General features: G+C 33.3%; 1 protein-coding gene across 2 annotated transcripts in view; it reads left to right on the top strand.

The window, feature by feature from the left end:
* Positions 1 to 13154, top strand: part of LOC145686240 (uncharacterized) — a 142306-nt gene that overhangs the window by 103274 nt on the left and 25878 nt on the right. For both annotated transcript variants that reach the window (XM_081759331.1, XM_081759332.1), the window contains exons 3-5: positions 2115 to 2279; positions 4993 to 5163; positions 10594 to 10731. In XM_081759331.1, coding sequence (XP_081615457.1) covers positions 2115 to 2279; positions 4993 to 5163; positions 10594 to 10731 — 474 coding nt within the window. The remainder of the gene's footprint in view (positions 1 to 2114; positions 2280 to 4992; positions 5164 to 10593; positions 10732 to 13154) is intronic.

The raw sequence follows: 13154 nt of genomic DNA, 5'->3' as shown, positions 1-13154 counted from the left end.
GTGGTATAGAAAGCTGCATAACAAACAATTTATTTGACTAATAAACAAACTATTTTTAATTATTTATACGCATTTTTATTGATTATCATTTGTAGGAGTGTTTGGCACAAAATTTGACGAGATTACTGACGAATCTAAGTTTTAGAGCATTAATACTTAAATTCTTTTAGATTGACAGAGTTTAAATTGCTACTCATTCACGAACTCCTGATTGACTGACACTAATTTTTAACTAATTTCACACCGATCATAGACTGATTCTTAATTGACTATTGCTTGCACACTAATCTGCAAGATACTAATGTGAATATTTACCTATTATACTCAACATTAGAATTTTATCTGGGCATTTCAACTTACCGTACTGATTCTATTAACTGACTTACTTGTCTTGTATTCTATATATGTTTATTGAGATGTACTGTCTATGTGATATAACACAACATTACTGTTTCAACTTGATTCTTTTTCAGTTGATTTTGAATGATTAGCAGTATAATTTATGTGCTGTAAATTATTTCTATTTTATAATATGTATTTGTCGATTTCAAATGTTTCAATGTCTCCACGTCTTCCATATTTTTCATTTTCTAGTTTCCGCAAACTGATACAGTATGTGTTTTACGTACAAAAAAATTTTAGGAATATATCCGGTGGTGACACTACCTCGGACCGTCCCTCATTGCTTTGGACAGGGCTTTGGATGCGTTGGAAGCGATATACAATCAACGATAACACCGTTGCCTCATCCTACATTGCCGTTCTCCAGATCAATTCGGAGTTAAACGTCTCGAAGATGAACTCACCGAAGGCTGACGGGACGTGACCACCTCAAGAGGTAGCGAGCCGTACTGTCCGCCATGGTCATACGGAGGATATGTCTAGCATGACGTTTTGTGGTAACATTGAGCGATCCACTACACGATCATTGCTGCGTACGGATCTCTTGTGCCTATTACTTCCACACAAGTATTGTCGTTTCAGCATACCCTGTACAAGTCGGATTCTCCTGAGTAGACCAAGGACTACATTCAAAGGCAGTCACCTGCTTACATTGCGCTCTTTGACATCGATAAGGCATGGTCATGCTTTACCTCGTGTTTTCTGTTCACTACTCTACATTCCACTACCTGAGTGCTGGGAACTAGTCCGTAAGCAAACTCAGAACAGTACTGATACCACGCGTGGAAATCAATTGAGTTTGGACATATTCCTTTAATTTCTTGATGTCATATTTACAAATATCATATATATACGCACACAAATAGGGATTAAATCTCAACATTCTGAGTGTACGCATCTACATTAAGAATGAGTATGCAAAATCGGATGGAAGAAAATTTATTTATTGTGTACCAATACAAATCATATAACACTGAATTTTAAAGGTAGTTCGATGGAACATTAACATTTTACGCTTACTTATTGGGAAATTTCTATGAATTTTCAATATGAACCTTTTTAGTTCATTTTTTGGATTTTCTGGTTACGGAATTTATTTGGTTTTCCATCATGTTCCCTAATAGTTTAGAATCTCGTTTTATGCTAATTAGGTAGCTTGTATTCTATATAATTTGATTTTTCTAAGATCGCTATCTATACTTTTTTTTAAAAGATAATTCAAAAAATATGTTTTTCATGCCTTTTAGAGCTCCTGTAAAATATTTCAAGGGTTAAATGACGAAACTATTGATTTTTCGTATGATCTCTGATTACTAATCAATGATTTCATATCAACCTATTTTCCCTATGTTCCTTATCGTTCTATAACAGCTCTATCTGAGTCTGACTAAGGAGAATTCCAAACCAGTTTGGAGCAACTTGAATGCATATAACAAATGTCACACATTTTGTCTGTGTAACCATTAGCTGATTTGAGAGATTGACTTGAAACTTGTCATCCCGGCAAGAGAAATTGGTTTTGAACATACACATAAACATAAATAATAATAATAATAATAATAATAATAATAATAATAATAATAATAATAATAATAATAATAATAATAATAATAATAATAAATTGCCACAATAAAATTTTACTTGTATAATATGTTAGCGATTTTGGTACTTTCTTCTCTGTTGTGTTTCTAATCACTGACATTTATTTTCAGCGGAGGGCTGTGACGAAATTGAGAATTTTAGGAATGGCCAAGTAGTGGAAACTAACAGAGGAGCCATAGTGAATTTCTTCTGCAACCCTGGCTATGTTCTGGAAGGTCACCGAACAATGTATTGCAATGGAAAGGACTGGAACGGCACTGTACCAAAATGCAATGGTAATTGAACTATTTATACAAAATGCAGGGTTAAATGCTGAGAACTAAATGTGATTCAATAGCTCACTGAACGCCCACAATATTACTTATCTTTATTTAATATCTTGTTGCATTTTTGCAAACCGTTTCAGTTGTTTGTCTTATCTTATTTAAGGAATTTGTCTTGTTTATAGTATCATCGCAGCACATTTTACCTGTGAAAACATTAGGTAAAACAGAACGATGAAGATTAATTTACCAGTTCTAGTGATTTGATGTATTTTTCTCAGTGTTTAAATGACTAACTTTATATTACAAATATATTATAAGCTTAATTTTTACAGGTAGTAGTTGACGGGTACATTATCAGAAAATTTGTAAGAAGTGTAGGGCTTCCATTGTTTTGACAGATATATAAAACTATTTCTTGATTATTCGAGGGCATGCTTCCTTTTCTTAAAGTTGAAATGGTTAAACTTATCGGAATAGAACAAACGATGTACACTCATGTCCAAAATTATGGTCGCATGTCTATAAATATGTTGTTGTAGGAATATAATTTGATAACAAATTCGCCCGGTATTTGTTATAATGTTAGTATGTGTATAATCGGCAAAGACATGTATATGGAAAATTTCATGTCAAAAGAGCAGTAAATAAGAACAAGAAAACATTTAGTAACATTTTGTTTTAATCACTCTAATTCTCGTATTCATAATTCTTTTCCTATGACATTTACCACAAATATAGATTTCACGATTGTACACATAATATCAGTATTAAAAGTACCCTGCGAAATCATTATCAAATTATATTCTTACAAGAAGACAGTTTTAGATATGCGACAATCATTTTGGACATGAGTGTGCATAATTAAAACTTTAATCTTTCGAGCATATTAAATATTTTTCTATATGATCGTCCTGGTGATTAACACAGTTTTGCCAATGTGTGACCAGCATTATAATCCTGTCATTATAAAATTGTTCATTCTTATGACGAAATTATAGCCTGATTTCCTGTTTCACTGTATTATCACAATCAATATGTGGTCCTCTTCGGTGTTCCTTAAGTTCCAGAAAAAGAAATGAAATAGTTTTACGTCCCACGGTTATGCCAGTTAGGCTAAAGGAGACGGTGATGGTGAGAGATGAGTGGTGGAATGAAGAAAGTGGGGGGAAACGGGAGAACCCCGAGAAAACCCACGAGCATGGTGTTTGTCCACCACAAAGTCCACACGTCGCGAGCTGGGATCGAACCAGGGACCTCAGGGAACGCTCTACCACTGAGCCACCGTGACCCCCCCGCAGGAAAAGAAGAAAATCTGATTGATACAGATCTGGACTGTGTGTGGAATGAGGTATGCCAGTGAAACCAAGGTGATGAATACATTCTGTTGTCATTGCAGTAGCGTGAAGGAGAGCATTATCGTGATGAATGATATTCTCCATTTGTGAACGAACTTGTCAAAGTCCTGATTTCAGTTTTGTGAGAGTGTTACAATACTTATCAGAATTGATGGTAGTGACCTTAGGCGGGAAACTTATATTCACTATACTATGAAAACTCTGCATACTGATGTTACAGTCTGAAATATTTTTTGAACAGATGATCCGCTGTAGTGGTACTCCATTAAGGGAATCCTGTTTTCAGGAGAGAATTATGTACCCAAGTTTCATTACCTGTGGTAATGTTGTTTCTCCTCACTTTCACGTTTATAGAGCTGGTGCAACTGTTTACAAATGTCCATCTGTTCTGTTTTATGTTAGAAGTTAGCTTTTGCGATACCCATTATGCACAAGTTTTCGAGATCCAGACCTGCGATTATTACCTACACTTGCGCCCGTGGTATACAATACTTCAAGCTATTCCTGTGTGAGCGCCAGTTCTCTTGAATCAATTCATCTCCACAATTGCAATGTGGTTCATCCGTTAAGTGTGTGGTCTGCTATTTCGTTGTTTGTCAACCGAAACAATCTTCGCTCTCGTGGGATTTTCAGTAGAAGCATGATTTTCCCAACGTCATATCGTACTGATATCTACTCAGTCCTTTCCGTAAAATACCGTAACTTTCCGATGCATGTCAGTGAGGACACATTTACTGCTGTGAGAAGTTTGATCACTACAAATTACTTCAACCGCATCAACAGTGTTTTTGCATGTTGCCATGTTTCTTGCTTGTAGTTCTTGAACACTGTTGTGATCAGTTTGAAATCTGAAATATACCAAGAGAAAAGTATCATCAACAAAATGCAATGGTACTCACAATTGGATATTTGTTTATATCATAGTAAACAAATGGAAGGCATTATATTTTCGCATGGCCTCGTAGTTGAGATTGTCTCGTTAGCTTCTGAGCTTTTAAGTATTTTCTGAACTCTTGGAAAAGGTTTTTCTACATTGTTGAAATAACTTACAAATTGAGATTGAAAGTGGATAGTTAATATATAGCCTATCCCTATAATATACAAAAGAAGATATATATATATATATATATATATATATATATATATATATATATATATATATATATTCTTCTTTTGTATATTATAGGGATAGGCTATATATATATATATATATATATATATATATATATATATATATATATATATATATATATATATATATATATATGTGTGTGTGTGTGTGTGTGTGTGTGTGTATGTAAATGATACATATTGAGAGTAATTTATTCTAAAGAAATGTATTCAAAATTCTGCTTTAATTCTTTTAGCAAGAGAATATAACCCATCATTAACCTGTGACTTTGAAGATGAGGACCTCTGTGGATGGTTACAAGACCCAACTCATAATTTTGATTGGCAAAGACAAAACTTTGCGACACCTTCTGGTCATGTTGGTACTGGACCTTCATTCGATCATACACTCGGCGAAGGCTATGACGGTTAGTGATATTGTTTTCAGTAATTAAAATATAAATAACTTTATTAGTAAACATTTTGTCTTCTTTATTTCCTAGTTAGTGAATTTACTTTTAATACCCACTATTTCTATCTTCTTAATGAATACTCGATTTCTTGAAAACGACCCTATATCATTTCCTCTATTTTTAAATATTATTTCAAACTGTCAATTGTGGAATTGTTCAAACTTCATTTCGAGTTCCTTACTCGTTCAAAGATAACAGCCTAAAGAGTTTATACAATTAAAGTAGGTTCTTAGTAGGCTTGTAATTAATCCGTTAAAAATAAACGTTAAATTAATCACATATGAAATTTGTTAATTTTTAATTTATTTAATTAAATTTTCCAGGAGTTAATTTTTAATTGATAATTGTTAAAAATGATAACGATTAAAAATTAATCGTTATTTTCATAATCCATGTGAAATTGATATTTTCCAAGCTTATTTCACGACTTACTTAAAAAAAAAAACTTCATGGTAGTTTTACAACAGTAATTTGCCTTATACTGCAAGCGTTCCACAAACTGAACATTGTGACTGTAACTTGTTTCGAACTTACACTAAGAATACAAATTGCTGAGCAAAGCAATGCTTATTATAAAATAATAAATGTGTGACAGTTTCGCCAACTAACTGAACATAGTGGCTTCATCAGACACTGTAAAAACAAGAGAGAGAGAGTTGCATCTAAATATTACAGTGTCTGATGAAGTGTCACAGTTTTTACAGTGTTTAATGAAGCCAATATGTTCAGTTAATTGGCGAAACTTTCACACATTTATTATTTTATAAATAAACGTTGCTTTGCTCAGCGGTTTATATTTTTAGCGTAAGTTATTCAATATAGCAAAGCTAGTATGAATCAGTTAGTTGTTGTTTCGTAATCTTGGTCTACGTCGCCCTTCTTTAGAAACAAGAATTCTAGGAATGATTAAAAAAAATGAATCAAATGATTGCTAACTTGGCCAAGAATTTTAGGAATGATCCCCCCCCCAAAAAAATGCATCTTGGCCAATAATTATTTTTTGGATCAGGGAGCTACGAACTTTCTGAACGGCCCCTAAATAAAGTTCTCGTATTATTTTTTCGGAACAAGCACATCTTAACGAGTTAAGTGATTGTTTTGCTTTAGCTACATTATATAGTTCTCTAGATATAAGGCGTACAAGAAAATTTTTGATTGAAATATATCGGATCTCTTGATGCATTTTTGAATCAGGGGCTGTAAGGCTTTGGCCGTTGTTTTACACACTAACATACTTTACTCTCAATGTAATATTGTCTATTCTCTCATAAGAAATTTAGACGTGAATTAATCCTTGTTTTCCATAGAAAAGATCCATTTTGTTAGTAGGGAAATAAAATTTCTCCAATGAATTCAAGAAATAGAAAGCATTAATTTTCTAGTGGAAGTCGGTCTTTAAATTCTACTCCTATTTTATACACTAATATAGTTTACCCCAATGTGTTATTATGTATTCTCTCATAAGAAATTTAGACCTCAATTACCACTCGTTTTCCATAGAAAAGATCCCTTTTGTTTGTAGGTAAATCAACTTTTTGCAAATGAATTCAATAAATAGAAAGCATTAATATTTTAGTGGAAGTGGGAATTTAAAATCTACCCCTGTTTTATACATTAATATAGTTTACCCCATTTTATTTTCTCTATTCTCTCATAAGAAATTTAGACCTGAATTACCCGTCGTTTTCCATAGAAAAATCCCTTTTGGTTATAGGGAAATACACTTTCTGCAAATTAATTCAATAAATAAAACTCATTAATTTTCTAGTGGAAGTGGGAGTTTAAGTTCTACCCCTGCTTTATACACTAATATAAATTTAATTTACCCCAATGTAATATTGTCTATTCTTCATAAGAAATTTAGACTTGAATTACACCTCGTTTTCCATAGAAAAAAATCCCTTTCGGTTATAGGGAAATAAACTTTCTGTAAATGAATTCAATAAATAAAACTTATTAATTTTCTTGTGGAAGTGGGATGTAAATTGTAAGGTAGTATAGTAACATTAATTCTTAATCAAGAATTTCATTATGAGTGGAACATTTTCCGGAATCATGGTGAATAAGTTTTCTCTTTACGTCACTGGCAAGAATACACACGCAACTTTCCGTAGCTAAGAATGTATGAGGTAACAGAAGAGTTATAATTGTTTTACATGTTACAGGGAGGCAAGTTAGAAAATCTTAAAGAAATAAAAAATAATAATCTGGCAGTTTGTAAAGTTAGCTGGAAAGATAATGGGGAGTTGAACAGTGAATGATATAGAATGTTTTAATTTAGGTAATGAAAAGAGTGGTCACAATGGTGTGGGAATAGCTCTCGGTAAGCTCTTAAAAGAGAAGGTAGTGAAAGTAGAATTTGTACGTTATGACTTTAAGGAAAAAGAAGGATCTAGTGGTGATACGTGCAGACACACGTACCCTCCACTTCACATACAACTGAAGAAATAATGGAAAGTTATGAGAAAACAAAATAAATTATAGACACGGAGAAGAGGGGTGCATGCGCAATTGTAATGGGAAATTTCATTGCAGTTGTGAGAGAGAAAAAGGAAGGTAGTGTCGTAAGCAAATATGGTTTAGGCGAAAGAAATGAAAAGTGAGATGGACTGACTAATTTCTGTAGATAGAATTTACTGGTAATTGGGAGAACGTGCTTCAATCGGCACAAGAAAAGAAGGTGTACATGGGAATCCTCAATAGACAGCCAAAGATATCAGATAGACTATGTTATGATTTAGGACAGGCATCGGAACAGGTTGAAGAACGCGAAGACGCTTCCCGAGGACGACATTCTCTTTTATTTCGCTGGCCGAAGTGGAAAAATGAAGGCAGAAGAAGAGTAGAAAACAGGATGTTAAATACTGAAAAGATCAAAACGATAATGTAAGAAATCTTTTCGTTGAAAAATTCTAGGAAAAATACTCAAAGGAGAAATAATAGTTACAAGTAGAAACGGATGGAGGGAGCAGATTAAACTTTTCATGCAGCAGAATGAAGAAGGAGTAGTAGGTTACCGTGAACACAAAATGGCTATGAAATCATGGGTTGCGGAAAACGAGAGAAAAAGGAGAGCATGGAATCAGATTGATACGGAAAAGGGCAAATCGATGTATAGGAAGTTAAACAACGTGTTACTAAGGAAAACAGACAGAACAAGGGAAGAGTTTTACAAAAGATAATGCGAGGACAGAAAAATTGAGAAAGAGTTGGAAAATATGAAGAAACGTACAAGGAGGTAAAATCTATGGAACTTCGGATGAAACAACTAAGTATTACGATCGCAGTAGAAAATAAGAAAATAAAGTAGTCAACGAGAGAAGTGAAGTCTTAGTAAGATGGAAGAAATATCTTGAGGACTTACATGACAGTAGAAATAGGCCATGTGGTCTAGATGTTGCAGTGGGACATGAAATACGCGAGGATGATAAAGGATTTATTATTCTTCGCGATGAGTTTGATAAAGTTGTATCCGAGATTAGGAATGGAAAGGCAACACGGAGAGATAATGTAAGAATGAATTCAGTAAGAACACAAATGAATTCAGTAAGAACATGGAGACAAGAGCAAAAAAGAATCGTTTCAACTCTGCAGTGAAATATATGCAACAGAAGAGTGGCCAAAAGATTTCCTGAAGACGATCATGATTTCGATGGCTTAGAAATCGAACCCAGAGAGGTGTGAGAATTATTATAGTCTCATATCGCATATAGCAAAATTTTTGCTTTGAAGAAGGTTGTATAGAAGAACAAATGAAAAAATTGAGGAGGAGCAGTTTGGGTTCAGGAGAGGTAAGGGCACTAGAAATGCAATTGGATTATTAAGGGTTATCAGTAAAAGACTTATGAAAAAAGAGGAAGAGGTATATGTTGTATTTAATTATCTAGACAAGGAGTTTGAACGCGTGAATTGGTAATTACTTTTGGGAGTTCTAAAGAAGGTTGGGTTGGAATGGAAAGATCGAAGACTCATAAAAAACAGCTTATATATGAAGCAACAAGTAAATGTTAGAATAGGAGAAATAATGGCCGAGGAAAGTGCAATTGGAAGGGCAGTTCGACAGGGATGCTGTCTCACACCAACATTGTTTAATATCTACGCGTATCTAGAAAGGTAGTGAAAAAAGTCTACGTAATGAAGAGCATTTCTGTATAAGGTAGAAAGATTAGGTGCATACGATTTGCAAATGATATAGCGCTTGTTGCGGAATCAGGAATAGAAATCAATAAGTTAGAAAATATGAAGAAGGGCTGTGAAAAATATGAAATGAAATCAATGTTAGAAAGACAAAATCCATGGCGATTGGAACGAAGCTGTTAGTGTGAAATGTAGTTGCAGGAAGGAAAAATAGAACAGATGGCTAGTTTTCGATACCCGGATAATATTATTAGTACTGATATGAAGTGCGAACGTGAAATAAAAGAAAAGATAGAAATGGCGAGAGAAGCTATTCGAAGGGAAGAAATCTATTTTATGGAACAAAAAGTCGGGAAAAAGACTCATAAAATGCTTCATGTAGAGATTGTAGTGTATGGGACAGAAATATGAACATGTACAAAAGTGACGAAAAACGACTAGAGGCTTTCGAAAATGTGGGTGTGGAGAAGAATGGAGAGAATTAGTTGGGTCTAGCAGAAACCGAATGAGAGGGGTCTTAGAAATGGTGTGGGAGAAAACAATTTTAGATATTATTGAAAGGGGGAATAGAAACTGGTTGGGACATTGCTAAGAAGAAACTGTATCATGAGGGACGTGCTAGAGGGTATGGTGACATGAAAGAGAGGGAGAGGACGAAGGAGGTTACAATTGATGAAGAGTATCGAAACAGAAAAGTCGTATGTGAAGACAAAGGAGTTATATGAAGACCGTGGAGTATGGAAGCTTCTCAGTTGAGGTAAGTGACCTACCAGTAATGACAGAATACCTATGATGATGATGATGTATTCAATGTTTGAGCACCGGCAACGAGAGGACAACGACTGATTACGACTTCGCAATTTTGTAGTGCTTACTGCTACAGAAATTCTCTAGTCACCATTTTAGATGAGATGGGATTAGGCAAGCAATTATTGGTTTTTATTGGATTTAGTAAAGTTTTTACATCTTTCACAGAAAGAAAAAAAGTTAAATAGAATTACATCGTAGAAGATAGAAATTTTTCTTAGAAATTTTCCTGTGGCATATTAATAATAAAATCCATAAAATGGATGAATACCCATGTAACTAAATGAATTTCCGAGGATTATTATAGAACTATTTAGCTAATTAAAATTATTTTATTTTATTGGAACTTGTATTTGTAATAGTTTTACTTTTCTCATTTGACATTGTTTCTTGTATATTTTCCTGAATGATTAACAAAACTGTTCTCAAATACTTTCGTAGGTCATTACATGTATATAGAATCATCGAGTCCCAGGATAGAGAATGACACAGCTCGTCTCTTCTCACCTGTTTACAGAGCAAATTTAAGTCAAGACGCTTGCTTCATATTTTGGTATCACATGTACGGAGCAACTCAAGGTAAATTCATTTAGTAAATTCGTGTTAATAGATTTTGGTAAGTTAATTGACGTGTATATTTATGAGATATATTTCAACATTTTTGCTCATTATAATTTGGAAATAAGTCTTGCGTCAAATGCGCTATTGAAAAATATTTTTTGTTCTTTTTTGCTTTGTCTCTGTCTATACTTAAAGTAGACATAATATTTGTACCAGTATATGTAATTATGAAGTTTTACATTGATATTGTATTCAAAGGTTCTTTCGATTTTGATCTTCGTTAAACATAACATGTGTTCTTTGTTGACTATATTTGCTGTTGACCAAATCATCAATCGCCGAAACGAAATAAATTACTTTATACGTTAAAAATACTCGTAAATTCTCATTATTTTCAGTTTTTGGATTTAATTATGTTCCCTTTTAAGTTTGTATTATTTACCATATTAAACAGAATAGCTGTGTGTTAGTCCTCTTCCTTAACGTCAAAACTATGTTGTGAATCGGGGTAATTTTTACTGTCTTGACTGGTTATCGGCTGCGGTGAACTTAGGTCTATTAGTGATGCAGATTGTTTTGATTTTGTAGTAAACTTAAGCGTGATATTCATATTTCTATTATTAGAAACTTACGATTTATACATAGTTTCCTTTAGAATAGATCAAGCGTTCGAATGGAACAGATATTATACCATCATAACGTATAGGGGAAGAGTGATAAGAACGTTTCCAGTAAAATTACCTTAGAACATTTCTCCTTCCCGAATTTGAGTACCCTAGAAATAATGACAATAATAATAAAAAAAAATATTATGCAATGTAAGTAACGAGACAAGTTTTATTTTAATATTAAGAGTAGATCAAAACTGATAAAGCATTTTGCATTACTGTGCATGGAATTTCATAAATTTAACAACTCATACACTGATTATAATTATTCATACATGCTTTTTCTGAACATAGAGAAATCTCTGGGTTGAAACATCAGACAAGAACAAAAATATATTTCCTAAGAATTTGACGTAGAGGTTTTCTTTTGTGTGTGTATGTGTGGATGTGTAATTTTGAGCACAGTCATTGCAATGATCATAACAAGATAAAAAGAAATACTTCAAATAGCTTGAGTATAAATGGAAACTATATATATATGGTTTGATTATTACAAGCAGTAGCATCATTTCAGATTTTGGCAAGGGGAGGGGGCAAAATTATCCATCTACGTAAGAGTTTCACGACTTTTTATTAGTATTTTAGTATACGATTTATTAAAATGATACATATGATTCTCAAACCAGGGGGACAATTGCGCCTCCTGCCCTTCAAATATGACGTCCCTGATTGCAAATACCTGATAGAAAGTGCTTATATGACTGATAACAATTTGAAACATGCTATCAGCAGTTACTTATTTTCTATAGGCCTATAGGTAGAGACGAAACTTTTTCGCAATAATTTCGATATTTTGTAGCATTAATTATCGCAATTTTAGCATTTATGTCGTACTTATCTTTTTGAATGTAGCACAAGTTTTTTTTTTTATATTGAACTTGTAAACAGTATATTTTTGATAGTAAGGAGTCTATCTAATACAAAAATGAGGATATACCTTAATTAAGTGCACATTCTAATTAATGTATTTACTGAAATATAGAAATTAATGCAAAAATTTAAACAATTCCTCTAATGTCATCCTTAGTTAAAGGATAACGTGCAGCAAGACATTACTAATTCTTCTTGTAAATTTGTTCTCCTGTCAGTAACAATCATATACTATACTTGGAAAGAATCTCTCGGCATCAATACTCGAGACTGACAATTATATTGAACGTAACGAACTGACAGCAAAAGACCCGTGGTTAACTTTTAAACTGTTTAACAATGATACAATGTCAACTTCCTTATCCTCACTGTTGAGAACTTCAATAACTTTACTTTTATATTCACGGTAAGCAACCAACAGATCATGAACATTTTCACCACAAAATACGGTCAAGGATTTAAACAATAGTTCAGTTTTGTTGGTGTCTACATCTTTATGAAGTGAAACAGTTTCTGGATCAAATAACTCGCAGAGCTTTTACGTATATGCAACGTTTTTTAAGTTAAATAATATTGGAAATACGCTTTTTAGTTATTACTAGCAATAATAACAAGAATTCCTCTTTCGTTTTCATTTGCATTTATCACAAGTAATGCCGAATTTCGCAAAAATTCGTGATAATATAAATATGATTTCTGGTTCTGAAACGAAAAGTTTGACGTTTCCTGAAACATATTCGTCGCCTGAGATTCAACACCGCTCATCTCCAATTTTGGCGAATTTGAGTTTTGGATACCATTAGAATCAGTATAGGATGGCGCACAATCTGGTTAAGTAGTACACCTATATCACGACAAATGGCTGTTATTCCCTTAAAAGTAATACCGCGTATAATGAGGCTA

The sequence above is a fragment of the Thermobia domestica genome, chromosome 5 (assembly GCF_964235325.1).
Source record: "Thermobia domestica chromosome 5, izTheDome1.hap1.1, whole genome shotgun sequence".
NCBI lineage: Eukaryota > Metazoa > Arthropoda > Insecta > Zygentoma > Lepismatidae > Thermobia > Thermobia domestica.
The sequence above is the reverse complement of the archived record's forward strand: the minus strand, read 5'-3'. Positions and strand labels throughout refer to the sequence as shown.